The following is an 18,546-nucleotide window of genomic DNA, read 5'->3' as shown; positions in this document are numbered from 1 at the left end:
TAAACAGTAAATCAGATCTGACCATATAGGTTTTTTTTCCCATGAACACTTTATTATTCATATTAGGAACTATGGATACTATGGCCAAAGGTATTTACTAGTAAAATCAGCTATAACATAAATCAGTATCTCAATAACCTGTACCATATATTGTCCTGATTACACGGCACTATCCCAGAAACTGTGACACAATATTCCCTAGAAAATATGTTTCTGTTGTTAATATTTTAGAATATATGTACAATATGTACTTCCTCTCTTCAAATTGAAACCACTGAATGACTACTGTGATAATACATAATTGTCTTGTCTTTAAACTTGCATTTTTGTGTTAAAAGAACCCTCGTGTTCTCACAGTAAGCTGCTGTGTCAGTAATCAGAGCAGTAAACCTCCTGGATCAAAGTTTTTTTTTGTGCTGGCTCCACACTTCATGAATATTCAGTAGTGGTCACAGTGAGGGTGGAGAGAGTGAGGCTTTAAATGGCCACACTCAAGATCCAGTCAAAGGTGTGTTACTGCTGCAAACTAGAAGCTGGATTTGTTTAAAGCCGTTGTGCGACTGGAACAAACATTAAACCTCGTCAAGGTAAGGTATTTCTTTTTTTACTTTTGAAACATTAGTTTTTACAAATGCATACTGCATGTAACACAGAGTAAATGGCAATTGATTTTATTGCAGTGTATTTCTATTTCTTTTGTTTAATTTCATGCAAATCCATTTAAAACTGACAGTTGATATGATATGAGATGATATAAGATCTGGTAAAAAACCACTTCAGAAACAAATAGATGTCTTAAAACTGTAATGTTTAATTATAAACCAATGTCTGCTATATTCAATGCACTGTCAAATGAGTTCACGCAACGCTGACTCCACACTGTTTCTCAGTGTAGTAGTGTTTAGATCTCATGTTGTCCAGTGACATTCCTGTGCTGCACACAGGAAGTGATTAGTTTTATGACAAGAAGACAGACAAAGGCGAAAGCACCATTGTGCTAGTGAAGTAAGGTGGCTCCAAACAGGTTGGAGTATGACTGAAAACACAAAGACTGGTCCATGAAAAGTTTCATAAGTTTCATAATCTCCTTCTCAAAAAAAAAAGATAGCTGCTTCTTGCACCCTTGTCACGTCGGATAGTATTGCTTGACGTAGGCAGAATAATAACATCACAATGACAAAAGTTATGCACTGCAGCTTGGCATTACTGTTTTGCAATTTTAAAGATGAATTAATGTTTTCTACTTTTGTAACTTGTTGTGTAACACAGGCTGTGAAGATGGAGACCATGCAGGAGTTCATCCCCTTTGCCAAAGAGATGCTGAGTCAGAAACCCAGACGGGGTCTGCTGAAGATCTACCTGCTGGGCACCGTGTTTGCAGTGCTGGGGTCGATTATCGGGTTGCTCGAGACCATGTGTCACCCCTTCTCCACTGGTCAGCCGCTGGACGCAGAGCTGCTCCTCATGTTGGAACAGAGAACTGTTCAGGCTGAGACACAGCACATGGTGGAGGGTCAGGAAGAAGAGGTGGAGAAGAAAGAAGAGAAGGAGCTGGATCATGAAAATGGGGCCATCACTGAGAGCATGACCCTCTCCAGTAATCAAAGACCCAGCCATCGAAGCATAGCCACCCGGCTGCATGCTTCTTAAAGACAAACGGGTTGACCCTGCAGTGACTTGACTTATTTATTAGGGAACTTCTCCTGCCACACCAATGGGTTGTGCAACATGCACACACTTTAAAGCTTTACAGACAGACTGTCCTGCCACCAAGTCTAAAGATGCCTCTAAGTGCTGTTTGAATGTTTTTAGCATGTTGGCAAATACAGACGCCTCACTGACCCTTATGACAGCACTCAATCAGTCAATAATACAGTCGAACCAAAGTGTACAAGAAATAAAGCAATTCTTTTGTCATTTCACAAGGTCAATCACACATGAAAATCACTGAATCTCACAATACTGAGTCTTAATATATTCTTATTGAAAGTGCAAATCATAAACTCTTTACATTACAATGTCAAATGTATACATTTATCTCATATTCCTCGCTGACATTAGCCTCTGTTGAAAAACTATACGTAGTTTAAAATGGATAGATAATAAAACATCCTATGATGTGATCATTAGTACCTATTAATTCTGCTTTAATGCACAAATGAAGTATGAATGGTTCCTGGAGTCTGCCTGGCTACATGAGCTGCTGTGTAGCCCCCTCTGGTGGTGGATGTGTCTCAACAACATACAGCGAGAGAGGAACAGTTGTTGTAAAGGTCTTGCTGTGTGTAAACACTGTAAATATACTTTAATCCTTTTTTTTCATTTATTTATTGAGCCTGGGTTTAGGTTCACTCTTGTTTACTCTTACTCTTTCAATGTTTGCTTCAATAAATATCTGTCTGATTTTGTACCAAAATCATGATTTTGTGGTCTGTCTGTCTCTGCCTGTCCATCTATCTATATATTATTGACATAGGTATTCAGACACTTTGCATTGTCTTCTGATTATCTTCCAAACGGTTTTCCACATCTTGAGTGGAGATCACCTGTAGTGAGTTCAGTTGATTGGACATGGACGACACACAGCTGAGTGCATATCAAACAAAAACCCAAACCCAAACTTTTAACTGAAAGTTCCCCAAAGCCAGAGAGGCCTAGTTTACGGTACAGTAATCCACAATTATTTACATTTTGGAAAATTAAGTGTACCAAATTAGCTATTATCACTCCTTGTGCTTTTGACAGCATATTGTATGATAAAACAACGCAAGAATTCACCCTCCTCAGTCATCACTCCTGCAGCCTTCCTGCTTCATATTATGAGTTGTGTGTAAATGCAGATCAAGTGTGAGCAACAGAGGGACTTCAACTGGCTACGGCAGAAACACGTTGGTGAGTCAAACTCCTGAGGTTCTGGAAAATAGAGAAAGACGCCCCTCCTTTCAGAGTATTTGACATTTCAATCAGGAGAGACAAGTGAGTATTAACAGAAAGAAGATTGAACAGAATAAGGTGCGCAGTCTTTAAAGACTCTTGGGAGCATTTTAATTTCTGCTTCTTAGCAGATACTAGGAAAATCCCCCAAAGACCAGACACTGGTGGTTGTGATTGGTGATCAGATGAGACTGATGCAGGGTGAAGAAATACTCAAATAAAAAGTGAATCATATCTATTTGTATCAGACCAAATCACAACATACATTATCTTAAGGCACTTAACATAGAGAGGCCTTACACAATTATAGAGACAAACGCATCAGCTCACCCCGATGAGCTGCTCTGTTGGTAAGAATTAAAGATTTGAATTTGATTCTGTCAGAAAAATGGTCATCAGTAGAAGTCAAGAAACAGCAGTGTGTCCTTGTAGACGGATTGAACTCAACTCTATTCTAGACCATCTGTAATGGTTTCACTGCACACTGCTCACTCAGATAGCGCAGTGTGACAATGGGACAATGGTGCTTGACACTTGAACACACATGAGTGGGAGGCCAATAAAACCCTGAGTCGACAGGCTTCTCTTTGGTCTGACAATAATGTGAGGATTGGACATAAAGGCTGAATAATGTCCAAACTGAGCTGAACTTTATGACATTTTTATGATCCAGACACAAGTGTAGGTTAGATGTGGTAATATAGTCTGTAACACATAAACAAATAGGTAACAAATATAAAGCTTTACAGAGTTGATGTGATTTTAGTCGGCTTATAAAAGTTAAATACAGATGCCCCCTGTGACAAAAGTATCAATCCCGACAGCAACACAGCATACTAATTAAACTAAGGGTCATAGGTCAGTTAAAGAAAGTGAAATCAAAGTGACAAAGAGTTTGGGAGAGATTTATTTTCTCTGTCTGTCATAGAAAGAGGGATTTGACTTGAAAGGTTGCCAGTGGATACCAGAGGCAACACACAGTAAGAAGCTGCTGACTCTGTGCCAGTTCCTCGCCAGTGTCAACCGAACAGTGTCTGAGTCACACAAAGACTCTGTACACACAAGAGTGCAGACCAGGACCTGATTATATCCTGGTCTGAAATGTGATCCTGGTTTTATAAACACCATGTGTGGCATTTACGGGCCAATATGCAACATTCCGCATCACAGGATGTTGTGCAACTTGGTTACTTAGGCTGCATTTAAGTACTGTCGGAAAAACATGAGACCCCTGTATGATATTGTTTTTGATGTTGTTAATTCCTTCTCTGCATTTAACTCATCCTCTACTAGAAACCTTCCTAGAATTAGGAGCAGGGGGCAGTCACTGAGCAGTGCCCGGGGAGCAAATGTTTTTATTTTGGGTACCTTGCTCTGGTGTACACCAGCCTTCTGACCTGGTGGAGACTCAAATCTTCAGTAACCTTCTAGTTACAAGCCAAGTTCCCGTTCCACTTGGCCACGGGCTGCCCCAAACATGTTGACCCCGAACCCACAAGTCTGCAAAGTGAAGCCAATGTGGAAGTGTCTGAAACCTAAACTCTAAACGGGAGTAGGCGATATCACTGTGGGTTGTCACATGACCTCAGCTGTTGACAGAGAAAAAGCAGCATACAGTATTTCAATAGTGCAGCGTTTTATTAAAACTTTACAGTATATACAGTACATAACCAAAACTTACACTAAGTGCACCGTTAGTCCATCTCTAAGTACTACACATTAAAAAAAACTAGAAAACCTTTATATAACATACAAACTGTATAATTTAAGGGAAAGAAAACCTTTTTTGTGTTCTTAATAATATTAATTAACACAGTTCTTCTTTATTTACATTATGGTGCAGTTAGCAGACGTGCCATGTGTCTGCTTTGTTCATGAAAGTGTCATGAATTTCAGATGAAATGTGATGAATGTCTTTCCTTTCAAGCACATCGGTTCATTCAAGATCTTTATTAAGATATGAAACTAACCTGCTTTAAAGGTACAACAAAGGTGTTGGAGATTCCCTTCAGGAAGGCATATAGAGACAAGGATTTGAACTCAGAACCCAACTGTCTCTATATTTTTGTTAACTTTTAAGACCAATTAGCCATTTAAATAATGGCACTCAGAAACTAATTTGGACAAACCTTGATGCTGCTGTCAGTGAAGTCTGTGTTCTTCGTCCAATTATCCAGTTATAATCCACTTCAGTATGCTGACGAGCTGCTGACGAGCAGCACTTTTACTTTTTGATAGTTTCGTTGTTGAATTTTGCCGCTGGAGACAAAGTTGATGAGAGCAGCTTACAGAGAAGAAGAGGTAAATGCGGACCAGAGGATTTCACACACCAAATAAACCAAATAACGCATTTTGACTTTATGATGGTGGAAGCAATGGATCAGCAACTCCTGTTGTTTTCACTATGGGTTTTAGTGCAGGGGAGTGTGCAGTCGGTTGGTTGTCTTAATGGCGAGGTAAAGCAACAGATATCAAAATATCTTAGACTTATGCTGGTGTAGATTTTATTTGTTCAGTGGCAGCCATGTTTTCACTTTGCGTGCGCCTTCTTGACCCATTTGACAAAGCGCAGTCATCTGTCTGTAAAACACACGGCGCTTCATACAACAACATTTCAACAATTCTGATCTATACTTGTAAAGTCAAATGTGAGGACAGTCTTTCTTGGAGCTCAGAGTTCAGTGGATGTGAATTGTACAGTATGTGTGTGTGTTGTCTAATGAACGTAACGATGCGTGTACATTCCTGTCCAGATTGAGAAGAGAGACTAATCATGTAGGCTACACGTGTCAGCGTGCTGCTTCCCGCAAACCTGGAGTTCTGAAAACACTGTGTTTGTTCTTATGCCTTTAGGACAATAGTCAAACCAGCTGTGAGATGGGGTTGCGCAACACTCACTCTCAGTGAGTCTGAGCGAGGAAAGTTTATGAAGCTACTCCATCTAGAGGATACCAAGAAAGTTTCCCTGGCAGACACATGAACACATGGAGGCTCAGTCTGTGCACATGGACAGAACAGGGACAGAATCTATACTTTTTAATGTCTATGAGGCCTGGAAAGCAGCAGTACCAGTGCAGTTCAGCTCTCTCAAGCACAAAGGTTTATTTAAAGCTGTAAGTGTGTAACTTTTTGATAAAACCAAATGGCTGCTGCATTAAAACCATTGTTTTACACAATGCCGATTGCGGCTTCATGCGATTCTCTCCGTGTGTGTGACTCTTTCTCTTAGTATGGTAGTATTTTGTTGTGTCTGTGAGGACATCCCCCACGGCACACAAGCAGATTGATGTTAATGGTTTTAGAATGATAATACTCAATAATACTTTACTCAATTTGTGAGTGGGTTGGTGGGTCATTGCATAGTCATTGTCATTTTGTCAGGCTTTCAACTCTCAAGCTCTGGTAAGAGCAATCTGCAATCTGAATCAAGTGATCTGAGAGGGAACTAGATTCCTGCTCGTCCTCTGTGGTCTGTATCCATCCGTGGGGACTTCTGACCAATCAAAGGGCAATTCACAGTAAGACAATGCTTCTATTGGTCCTTCTACTAAGTAGCTGTACACACATGGCCCTTTTGTGGAAAGTTGGCAATTCCAGCTTTCTTAACAACTGCCTGTGCTGCAAATTAATTGAGTTTCTCTGTTTATTCTCGTCTGGTGGGAGTGGATTAGGACACAAAACCTCATCCCAAATATTAGTATTAAATTGCCTGGGTATGCATCCAACAATTAACCATTTTTCCTATTCATCTAGCCTTTATATTTACTGAAATTGCTCATTGTCATTATTAATTTTGATTTCATTTAGATTTTTTAAAATGTACACATTCCAACCACTGATTTTCACTCTTACAGTTTTGTTAATCTATGTTTTTGCAGAACTATGTGGCACAATTTTCTGTTCAATTTGCTGTACATTTATGTATTGTTTGTACATAATTACTTACTTATTTATTTCTAAAGCTGTAATGATTTGTGCTCCTCTGTACAGACCTCACATTGACTTAAACAGTATGAGGTATGACAATGAACTGCTGGGAGGAGAGTTGAGTGCTTGAAGGAATTTCTCCAGGGGAGAACAGCTGTTGTCAGCGGGTGTTTTGACTCTGTAGTTCTGTGGCTGCGTCCTCAACATGTGTCCATGTCAGACCTTTGGTGTAAACTGGAGTTACACTGTGTCACTTAACTGTTACTTCTAAGACAGGGAATGGTCTAGGTCTTGGACAAAGCTGCATTTTTGAAATGTTCATGAGAGTCTCTAAACAGCGGCGCATGCTTCCATTATAGTATGTGTGAGAAAAGTGTGCAGTGAGCATGTTTCTTAAGTCAAAGAACGCTTCATTATTTACCTTTCACATACATTCACATGTTCGTACAATCCATCGTCACACTGTACCCTGCTCTACCTTCTGCCCCCTAAAAGTGACATTTCCACACCACTAAACTGCATTCTCAATTATGTTAAGAACTGAAATGAAGGTGATAATAACCGTTTTCAGTATGTGGTTAGGTTTAGACACAGAAAGCACCTGTTTGGGTTCTAAATGAAACCCCATCACATACTGTATGTGGTCTGGCAGAAGTCTTGCTCTCCATAAAGACACACTGGTATGTCCTGATAACGCTGCAAAAAAATCAGCAACAGATCCTCCAACGCTTGGTCTCGAACTGTGCTTGGCTGCTTGGGCGACTTCTCACCACCAACTCCATGTGAGAATTTCACCTCAAATAATCCAGAGAGAAAAAAAAAAATTCCTCAAGAAACATAACTGAGACGGCAAATTAGTTGTGTGGGAATGTATTTTTCGCAAGACAGAACTGTTAAAGCACACAAACCACAGTTTAACCAGTCGCCTTTAGCTCTGGTACACTGGACCACATCGGTCCAACCTGCACTGAAAGGATTGCTATTCATGTCCACACTGATCATGGCTCAGCATAAGAGTCTTCAACAGTCCTTTTCTAAACAGCTGCAGTAGTAACATTCTCATCCGCACTGTTGCCAGTGGCTGCCATGCCAGTCGGGATCCCGTTGCCCGGCGTGTGTGGCGTCACCTTTGCCAGTCGGTGCTCCTTGCTGTGGATACAGTTACGGGAGCAGAGCTGGCAGGAGGCGCATGCCAAGTTGCAGCAGGGTAAGAAGCGACAGACACTGATGCGCCACAGGAACCAGCCAGGTGACCAGCAGCACCAGCACAGCACCAGGCCACCTGCCACCACAGCCAGGATGATGTAGAGAACCAACAGGGACAGAGAGGAAGGAGAGTCTGGAAACAAGAGAGAAGCAATAAAATTCTCTTGAGTCACATAGCAGCCATTTTTAGGTCATCATAAAGGCTCATTCATACTCTAGGAAAAACACAGAGATGGACGAAGCCTTTCATCCACACTTTGTGTTCATTTCGTCCGTCATTGTGCGCCTCGCAGGGGAGCTTACAATGATGGACAAAATGGAGAAAATCACCGGAAATCCTTGGGGCAGTACAGAGTAAATAGTCCAATCAGTCAGGAAAATTACCAAGTTTTACGGGTATTTAAAAGTGTCTGCCACAGTTGCTGGCTTATCCATGAAGCCAGAAATTGGAGAGTGATTGCCAGGCACTCGGTTTTTCTCACAGGGGTCAAAAGTGGTGGTCTTTGTCAAAAGTCACGGCGGTGACCATGACATTTTCTTAGCCTCTGCAAGAACATCCAATGATCATGGCAGCTTGACCGTTTTTAAGGCCAACACTCTTCTGCAAATGTGGTCTAGACTTTAACATTGGCACTGGTGGTCACCAACAATCACCAGATAATTTAAATCAGATGGAATACAGGAAACTGATACCAATCGTGAGTCTTAAACATCACTTCTAAGTCCCACAGGAGTCTCTGAGATTTTCCAAAGGGGCTGTATATGTGAATGTAAATGTCCCCAGAAGTTGTACTGGAGATTCCCCTGCCATGTCCCCTATCTTATCTCCAGAACATGTCAAAGTGAGGACATGTGAGAACACACCAGGAGAAACTCCAGAGGATTCACAGCGAGTGAATGTTTGAGTACCACCCACTTGCCTGGATCCTCCAGAGATTCTCCCACTGTGTTCATCACATGTGAATGGCAAACACGTGAGGGGAGTTCTTCGAACCAGAAGGCCTGGGGTTCAATCCCTGGCTCCTTGGGAAAGACTGTGAAATTTGTATGTCAGCGATTCCTGGGTCAGGACCCACAGATGAGTTGCCAGATCTGCTGAATGTTTAAGATTCCCAACAATTACACTTTTAAATAATAAAATCAATTCAGCCACAGCCAAACAAGTTGCCAGTGAGGCAGGCTGCTGGGTCACCCAGGCTGAGCTCTTTTTCTGTGGGCACATCCAAGGTTTATTCACATGGATCTGAGCTAATAAAAAGCTGCAAACCTGCACACTGGGCAAATCCCCTTCAGCCTCTCTCAGTCTGAAAAGAAGAATGGTTGTTTTCTTAGAAGCAGTAAGAAACCAGGCTGGCTCAGACGGTCTCTGTTTGCACCTCTGACACTGGAATAGAGACAGATCACTCAAAAGGCTGCTCTTTGCAGTGAGAATCCATCTATTGGTTTACGAGTGTTAAGCTGAAATTCAATGGCCACCTTCATCAGCTTTACACCCAGTCATCCAGCTACTTTGCATCCAAAAGAGGCACTTAGTTAATCCTCTGACTGCAGGACATAAACATGCATTTTACAGTCACTCATTCTTCTCTCAATCCTAAAACAGGAAGTTTAGCTATTGGCTGAAAGAAGACTCATTCAAGGCAAAGGTCACTCACCTGTTACTGACTCATGGCTGGGAGCGCTGTCTGGCACGCCACAATTCATATGAGTCGGAAGTGGCATTGTGGGTGGACTCACAAAGGTTGGGGGTGTAGTGACCATAGGCGGTGGAGGTTCAGGAGGTAAAAGTTGACCTGCTGAAAAAGGACAAATTTGGGTCAACTATCAAACAGTAAGAAATGTCATGTCTCGACCGACAAAAGCACCCAGGGTTTAATCTGTCAGGATGTCTCAGAATTGCTACATTTCCTCCCAACACTCAATGTCATGCCAAGGTCTATCGAGAAAACAGGTAGCAGTTTGTCCAGCATGACAAATATATCTCAACTGGCAGGGAAATCTAGTGTGGTGTACAGCAATATTAGGACCGATTCTTTTCATTTTGTACATTAAAGATATTTGTAAACTGTCAAAAAATTATGAAATGTGTACTTTTTGCTGATAATACTAATATTTTTTGTTCTGCAGGATTTACTACATAAACTCAAATATTGTTGTATGAAGACATAAAAATAAAGTTGAAATTATAATGGATATTGTAATTATTAGTAAAGTGGAACAAACCACATTTGTAGGTGTGATAATAGACAAAAGGATCTGCTGGAATCCTCATATAACCATAATAATGTAGATCCAAAGACAGCAAAGAGTGTAGGTGTCCTGAGGAGATCTAAACAGTGACTTAACCAACAGTCGGACTGACAATAATTAGTGTTTTCCAGTCTCTTATAAATGTACTGACTGATGAGATGGAACAAAACGTAAAAAGTAGCAAAAATATTAAACATGCCAGACTTTCTGTAGTGAGGTCATGAGGCAAGTGTAGCCTAGATTGTAATGAATTGTAATGACACACGTGTAAGGTCATAGTCTTATTCTCTACTTAGCTGTAGGTGACTAAAGATTACATTGAATAAAACATTTTTATAGATCCAACTCCAAAACCCTACATCTGCCAGATCAGGCAATAAAGTGTAATGGTGACTTTGGCATTTTCTAGAGCACAGGTTGCTTTGCTAATCAGGAGATATTGGTAGCACCTGTGTTGTCATCTCACAGCTGAAGATAATCAGCCTGGGAGGGTTTATATGCAGGGTGGAGATGACCTGCTCAGTTGGGTTTTAAGCTCCAGGGGTTCAACGCCTTTGTTTGATGTCCTGTGTTTTGGGTTTTGAGTGGGAATCTGAGTTGGGAAGTGTATTTCTTCTTTGGGTCTTTCATTTCTCTTTCTCCCTGTTCAGTGATTCCCACTTTACTTTTATGTTTTGGGTGCATTTCCTTTCCCATAATGTCATTAAATCAGTAGCAAATGGATTTAAGATTTCTGAGAAATGGGGAAACCCTTTGTCTATTATTATTTGATGGAATAAGCTGCTGGCTTTGGGAAGTGTTATTCACACTGCCAACTTTTAGAAACCCTACATCTTTTTTTCAACACTCACATTGAAACTGTGAAATGCCCTCTGATTAGCCAGATTTCCCCAAGGCTTGAAATTGAGCTAAAGGCAGTTGCTGAATTTTACTTCCACCTTAGAATTCTTGTTGAATTACTCTATGCTAAAAGGCTATTATATAATTATAGATCTTTAAATGATGCCACAGCGTCACTTTACTGACCTTTGCAGCCAGTCGTCAGGTTTTCCTCCAGGTCACTTCCATCCCCACAGTTGTCAATGCCTTTATCATCACACACCAGGCTGAGGGGGATACACTTTCCATTCCTGCAGGTGAAGTAGGGCTCACTGCTGCACTCTGATTGGTTGAAACCTGAGAAGGAAGAGGATAATCTTGTCAAATGGCAACAAACATATTCTTAAAATATCCTTGAGCAGGGTGGATTTTATTAGGTGGGTCTTTCAAGTGGCAAAAATATGTTTTTCCCTCTGTCCCCACTAGCAGCCATGTTTTCAGAGAGAGACAGTTAAAACACCATGACCCAACCCTGCAGACATCTCAACGCTATGCTGTGTTCATTAGACATAAATGAACAAAACAAACAGCTGATATGTTGACACTGGGTTAATTTAACATGGCCAGTGACCCCGAAAGCTACTGTGGAATCCTTAGGTTAATGTGTGTGTAAAACAACATTCTGACAGCTATCACCAATCTAAAGTGTTTGCTCAGCGACATTGGTGTCTCAGCCTCAGGCTCTAAATCAGGCTCTCTACTCATGAAGTTATACTGTTTATCTGAAAACAAATCCCCCCAAAAATAATCACCAGTGGTCTTGTGAATACCATTAACACTAGGGGAAAACCTACTTCTTTTAAAATCATACACTTTAACTGTAAAGAAAAACCATTTGTTTGATGTTATAAAAAGGTTTAAAGTTGTTTCTGACACCTTAACACTTTAAAGAGATCAGTGAGTGAACAAAGCTGTAATTTGTTTTAGCTTTTTGGGCTGCAACTACATCATTCCCATCATTTCATACAATTTTATACTAAATCAAGTCCACATCTCATCTTACCTAGTCTGAAGGAGGTGAAGTCCCCCACAAAGTCCACTCTGGGTTGAGTCCCTCTGGTCACCAGCCTCAGCGTCAGGTAGTTTCCTGTTGACAGCACAGGCCGAGGCGGGCTCTTCCCACAAAGAGGAGGCCCGAGGGGAGGCGAGCTCCTATCGCGTCCATCATAGAACTGAACATATGAGCCAGCGTGGCACGGGTCCCCCGAGCTTTCACCAGAGGTGGGCTCCAGTCTCGGGTTGAGGGCGACAGAGTCACGGGGAGACTCTGGGAAGAGAGGGGCCGGACTAAGAGGGGCCACTCGCAGCAAACTGTAGACCAGGAAGAAGCGGAAGTGGAACTGGACTTTGTCTTTGGGAGAGATGGCCTGCATGGTGAGGTGGCAGTCGGTCGCCATGGTGACAAAGTAGTACTTCTTGGATTCCTGGTGTGAGTTGACAATCATGCCATCACCTCGGATTGTCTGACCGCAGAAGTCCACCACATTGACTGACAAGAAAAAAAAAAGACACCTGAGACACAAACTCATTCATAAAGTATTTCAAAATTGTTGTCCATTTGCAAAGTAGACACTGTATATGACTTAAACATTATACTATAAAGGGATATATTATTGTTAGTACGGGCAGCCCATAGCTAAGGACAAAGAGAACTTGACTTATGACTGAAGGGCTGCTGGTTAGAGTCCCCATCAGATCAAGGGCTGGTGTATCCCTGAGCAGCTAGATACCCAATCCCCATTGCTCATTGTTAATTGGACATTCTAAATTGACCCCAGTCTTAAGGGGGGTATACTCCTTTTGCCTGGTCCCAAGCCCATATAAATGTGAGGGTTGTGTGAGGAAGAGCGTCCGGCATAAAAATCTATGCCACATCATATAAGTGGATCATCCGCCGTGGCGATCCCTAGACAGGGTGAAGCTGAAAGACAAGAAAAAAAGAAATGTCTCCCAGTCCCTGTAATAGTCTGGCAACCTGTCGAGTACACTCCAAATATCAGATGGGATTGGCTCAAAAGGTGTAAATAATGGATGAAATAGATTAGCTTTCATAATATTATGTTTCTCAGCTTTGGTTAAATGAAGATAATAAACCTGACTGCTGGTCACTCATGAATCGTAAACTCTTAAGATAAAAGTAATAACTTAAGAACAAAATGGGCCTGTCATAAAACTTCAAAAAACTTGTTTCACTGGCTCTCTCTCCATGGCATCATGTGACTGTGCTGCTTCTGGTAAAATGCAGCTGTTGCACCACTGACATATATGAATCTAAAACTTGAGGTGCATCATGGTTGCAAAAGCTGTAACAGGAGAACATTTTCTTTATGCCAAATGACCTATAACGTCTAGAGGGCACTTTTCTGTCACTTTTGCTGCTGAAAGTCCGCAGTTAAAAAACAACATAGACCCCACCCAACTGACCAAGTAAATCCAAACCTAATGGGTTTTGCATTTCAAGTCAATAAATGGCTTTTCTTCTATTCTGACAGCTCACTCTCCTGCACCAGAGTACAGAGCAAATCATTGATTTTAGCTTGTAGAATCTACTGTTTTGCCTGGTTTTGTAAGTTTGTGTCTTAGGTTGATATGAATGAACAGTACTCTGAAGTTACAAAATTAACTGATGGAGGCAGCAGTGGATTAACAATTAACAATAAATTAATTAATTAATTGTGTTCCATGATATAAAATCGCTGATTTTCTCTATGGACTTTGGTGAAATGTGAAGATCATGGATGGATTTTATTAGGTGGTCTTTAAATCGCTAAAATACAATCTGCATCTATACTAACACACGTAAAACATGTATCATGTGACCATTCGAGTTCACTGTGCATACATTTGGAGGCTGTTTCTTTCTCGTTTGTGGCTGCTTTCAGAAAGGTCTACTAACAATGTCAAAAAATAATCAAGCACGCATTTCTGTCATGACACAGGTGAAAAACCTGTAAGTAAAAAAGTGTAAACACAGCTTTTTGTTTACAACTGAGTTGAGGCTAAAAAGAGTGTGGATGGCAGACACAGATTGAAGGTTTTTTTTAATTGAGGGCAGAGTTGTCTGAATGTAGCCTTAGCACATCAGGGAAGTATGCTGGCCTCCACATACCAGAAAGGATGTTCTACATCTTTGTTTTGTGTGTAACCCTTTGCTCAACAACATGAAACCCATGCTCTGGCTGGTCTGTCTGTTCAGGGTGCCTACAGTATGTATACAGCAAGGCCAGTGCCTAACATACATATACAAAGGCTTATTCTAAAGCCACAATGGTAAAGAGATATTTTGCCAAAAGTCTTTGTTACACTGGCAGATGTACAAACAAACACAGACCAATGTGAACTTCCATCAGCCATGTCATCAGCATGCTGATGAGTTTGAAAAGCAGCTCCCTGCTCATCCACAGGCAGAGCTCGGACAAATGGGTGTGCAGATCTCAACCAGCTGCCCACACCCTGCCACCCACCGCCCCCTGCCTCTGGGCCGCAGGCCAAATAATGAGAAAATTTACGACCACCCCTGGAGTTTATTAGCACCGTTTCCCTGGGAGACGGCTAGATCCTCCTGCACTGACCTCCAGGAATGTCCCAAAGCCTGGGAGTCCCTGTTGGTGGGAAGCAGCTTATCCCCTCTTCACCGCATAAGCAAATACAAAAGCACCAGAGATGGCGTTCAAAACAAGGGTGACCAGAGGACACCGAGTCTTTTTTACAGGCAGATAATATGACTGTTTTCAAAGACTCTGACTGTAAATGGAGTCCAGAGTTTCAGAGAGCGAACTCAGAGGCCAAGTGAGGGTCAAAGTCCTGAAGACACTGTTGAGGCATCATTATGTAGAAAAAGGGCAGCGACTTTGCTTTCTATGTGATTTAAAGAAAGCATGCCGATCCTTTGTCCTCAAAACAAGTAGCTCAGAGGATCAAAATAGAGCAATTTAGCTCATTTACAGACTGTTTTTTTATCCATAATATGTTTTACAAATCCTCAAGTATCCTGTCTATTGTTCCTGAAGTCCTCTATTCATTTTAGAACAAATTAGATGACATATTATTTGTAGTTAACACACTTTTTTGTTCAAAAACATTAGTCAGAAGCAAAACACACTGTGTAGAAACCACACAATGAAGTCATGTGACTTTTGAAGCCTATTACTTTCAGTATAGGTAAAATAAAAAACATCAGTCAAATGACGTCACCTCCAATTTAACTACTCAAACCACAAGAGCTGCCGGACAGTGAAGTGCCCCTCGGTCAAAATGCTGAGTCATGTCAGAGACAGCACTTTGTGGAACAGTTTACTGCCTTCACTCAGAAGATCATTAAAAAAAAACACATCTGAGGACAAACCAGGTCTGTGCACATGTTTAACCACCATGTGCAACTTTACCAGCAATATATAAATGAACAATGTGAACATCATCGACTAAACAACTATTGTTCCTGTGGAGGGCCAAATTTGAAACGTGATAGCGGGACTGTGAGCCAAAAGAAATACATTTTATTTAATTGCATTAAGATGTAAACAAACATTTTATATTCTTTTAACTTTAACATAGTTACATAAAAAAACCTTCACCTCATTTCCAGGTTTGAGAAACACTGATCAACATTTTCATAACATTTTATGGACCAAATGTTCACTTGATGAATCAAGAACATAATCTAGATATTAATTGATTATGAAAGTAATCGTTAGTTGCAGCCCCCAGTGTACTTTATTTACACTGAAATAAATATATAACAATCATTTACAGAATTATTTGCAATTTTGATCATTATTTTTTGTCTGGTTCTGTGATTTCACATTCTGAAATGTTTCCTTTGCTCTTTTAAGACAGTAAACTGAATATATTTGGTTTCTGGTATAAAAAAATGTTTAACAGACAGAACAACTAATCAATTAATCGAAGAAATAATGTACAGACTCATTAAAAATGAAAATAATTGTTCACTCGCAGCTCTGGTATAATATTCAGCTCCCCCATGATCACATATAAAAACGTAGTCATTCTACATAGAAGAAACATTTATTACACCTGTTTGTTGTTACTGGTGTTATGACGCGCCCTCCCTGCATTTCAACTTTGTACACCAACGCACACTTGTGCGCCACCGTGACCACGACGCACAGCTGCGCGTCAATGAGTGAGTGTAAAGTAGTGTTTTAGTCTTACCGGTCTCGATGGCCGAGCTGTGCAGAGTCATGCAGCAGAGCAGGAGGAGCAGCCAGCAGCAGCAGCAGCTCTCCACCTGCACCTCCATCATCCAGACCCAGTGCGCACCGCAAAGACACAGACAAAGAGCCGCAAAGTAAACTCACAGCCAGGACAGTTTGAGCTCGCATGAACGCATCATCATCGTCATCTTAATATTACAGAGAACGGCAGGAGTTAGAGGAGAACAATCTCCCTGCTCTCCATCATAAACACTGTCTCTCTGACTCCTTACTCCACACATGAACCTCCTCCTGTCTTCTCCCTCTGTCCCCTCCACCCACGTGTCCTGTCATCTCCATGGCAACTCCCATCCACCAGCTCGCTGGAAAAATACTCCTGTTTGAAATAGAATTAGTTACAACTCAATATAAGTTTCCTAATTAATTTCCCAACTAATTTTTGATGAGACAGCATTCATGATCTCCAGCCTCAATTTCTCCTGTGCCAAGAAGACTCAATCAAAGAGATTCTCTCATAAGAATAAAAGATTGAAACTTTGTTTACAAAGCAGCTTTAAGTGCTTTACATTAACCCTATATAAAGGCATGAAAACATAAAGTAAAATGCATACAAATGATGCACATAGACCAATTTAAATGAGATAACAAGTCAATCAAAGAGATTCTCTCATAAGAATAAAAGATTGAAACTTTGTTTACAAAGCAGCTTTAAGTGCTTTACATTAACCATATATAAAGGCATGAAAACATACAGTAAAATGCATACAAATGATGCACATAGACCAATTTAAATGAGATAACAAGTCAATCAAAGAGTTAAAGCTGTAGTGTGTAACTTCTGTTGTTCACACAACAATCCTATCACTTCCACATGACTTCCTGTCGCTTAGCGACATCCCCTCGCTGCACTTGGAATTTTACGTCACACACAATGGAGTTGAAGTGGAAGCACAGCAGATACACGGCGCTGGTAAAGCCAGACGGTTAATTGGACAATGGCTGAAAACACCAGGATGCACCTATGTAAAGTTTCAGGAGTCAGACTGGGAATTGAAGCTTGTGTCACTCTGTAAACCCAAAGTTGTTGATCCACGTCTGTCTCCATCGAGAAGTGTGTTTGTGACTTTGGTGATTAAAATCCTGCATTTAGATTTGCCTTAGTGGCACAAAATGTAACAGGAATGGCAGCAGCAGTAGAAGCAGTAGCTCATGTGTGAATCTGCTGCCCTCTTGTGGAGAAAATCAATAAACAAAGTGCAGGAATTTGGGGCTTATTTGAGGAAAAAGGGTGAATTTATGGAACATTTGAATGGAGGGATTGAAACCTGGGAGTGCATCTGGTGAGTTGAAATTGTTAAAAAAAGAATTTCATGAACAAACAGTGAATTATATGGTCAAAATAGGGATGTGTAGCAGTTGGAATGAATGTTATTTACCAAGTGAAAGCATTTAAGGTGAATGACTGCCTGATGTTTTGCTCTTTACCGCCGAGACCATGAGAGAAGACCCGCTCCTTTAATAACTAACAAACTTCACTGTGGATTTAAAGCTCATCTACGCAGACATTTACATTTGCAGTAAATGTTATGGTATCAAATTGACCTTATCTACACAATAGGACCACTGTCTTAAGTCCAAATCCAAACTAAAACCTCACCTGTTCAGAATAACAACATATTCCTGCAATCACACAGCAGTCTTTTATTTTATTTTTAACTTATTATGTGTTTGCGTTGTATGTCAGGTGACCTTGAGTGTCGAGAAAGGCGCCAACAAATAAAACTGATTCTAATTATTATTACGTGTCTTTGATAGTTTGAGCACTGACATGTGGTTTCCTGTAAATAGGCCCAAGGCAACTGCCTGCTTTGCTGAAATATGTTTTGAAATCTTGTTGTCCGGATACAAAAAGAGGTGCGGTGCATTTTCTCAACTCCGTACCTCACTGTTATTATATGATAGATAGAAGACAGTAAAATACACTCACACATACAGGAGCACAACACAGACGATCCAGTGAGATCAATAAAGCATTCATTGGTTACTTTGAGAATTGGCAAAAGTAAATACTAGATGGTAATCTGATTTATATTGCACTCTGTGCCAAAAACACACCCACGATTACTGAAGACTTCTCGGGAAAAACACTTCAACAGACAACCCTGTGGCAATGACT

General features: G+C 40.8%; 2 protein-coding genes across 4 annotated transcripts; one reads left to right on the top strand and one right to left on the bottom strand.

The window, feature by feature from the left end:
- The first annotated feature begins 510 nt into the window (after nucleotides 1-510).
- Nucleotides 511-2,402, top strand: g0s2 (G0/G1 switch 2). The gene is made up of 2 exons (XM_058632095.1): nucleotides 511-587; nucleotides 1,270-2,402. Exon 2 carries the CDS (start codon nucleotides 1,279-1,281, stop codon nucleotides 1,648-1,650), a length of 372 nt encoding a protein of 123 aa, XP_058488078.1. The 5' UTR covers nucleotides 511-587; nucleotides 1,270-1,278; the 3' UTR covers nucleotides 1,651-2,402.
- A 2,203-nt stretch (nucleotides 2,403-4,605) lies between these two features.
- On the bottom strand, nucleotides 4,606-16,788 carry ldlrad2 (low density lipoprotein receptor class A domain containing 2). Of its 3 annotated transcripts, XR_009240367.1 has the most exons (6): nucleotides 16,369-16,787; nucleotides 12,200-12,685; nucleotides 11,344-11,493; nucleotides 9,723-9,863; nucleotides 9,335-9,451; nucleotides 8,117-8,200 (listed from the first exon to the last, which is right to left on the bottom strand). XR_009240367.1 is itself a non-coding variant. In XM_058630508.1 (5 exons), the coding sequence occupies exons 1-5, from the start codon at nucleotides 16,457-16,459 to the stop codon at nucleotides 7,896-7,898; spliced, it is 1,170 nt and encodes a 389-aa protein (XP_058486491.1). In that variant the 5' UTR covers nucleotides 16,460-16,788; the 3' UTR covers nucleotides 4,606-7,895. The 3 variants fall into 3 exon arrangements, 2 of the variants coding, with proteins under 2 accessions (XP_058486491.1, XP_058486490.1); XM_058630508.1 differs by lacking the exon at nucleotides 9,335-9,451 and having other exon boundaries at nucleotides 4,606-8,200; nucleotides 9,723-9,860; nucleotides 16,369-16,788; XM_058630507.1 differs by lacking the exon at nucleotides 9,335-9,451 and having other exon boundaries at nucleotides 4,606-8,200; nucleotides 16,369-16,785.
- Between the last annotated feature and the right edge of the window lie 1,758 nt (nucleotides 16,789-18,546).

This window comes from Solea solea, chromosome 6 (assembly GCF_958295425.1).
Source record: "Solea solea chromosome 6, fSolSol10.1, whole genome shotgun sequence".
Taxonomy (NCBI): Eukaryota; Metazoa; Chordata; class Actinopteri; order Pleuronectiformes; family Soleidae; genus Solea; species Solea solea.
The sequence above is the reverse complement of the archived record's forward strand: the minus strand, read 5'-3'. Positions and strand labels throughout refer to the sequence as shown.

What these genes read in the sequence shown, in the direction of transcription:
- ldlrad2 (XM_058630507.1), bottom strand. Translation starts at nt 16,459, where the DNA reads ATGATGGAGGTGCAGGTGGAGAGCTGCTGCTGCTGCTGGCTGCTCCTC. An exon ending in CAGCTCGGCCATCGAGACCG is followed by an intron (nt 12,686 to 16,368) that starts GTAAGACTAAAA and finishes TTTTCTTGTCAG; the next exon opens with TCAATGTGGTGGACTTCTGC. An exon ending in CAGCCATGAGTCAGTAACAG is followed by an intron (nt 8,201 to 9,722) that starts GTGAGTGACCTT and finishes TCTTGTTTCCAG; the next exon opens with ACTCTCCTTCCTCTCTGTCC.
- g0s2 (XM_058632095.1), top strand. Translation starts at nt 1,279, where the DNA reads ATGGAGACCATGCAGGAGTTCATCCCCTTTGCCAAAGAGATGCTGAGT.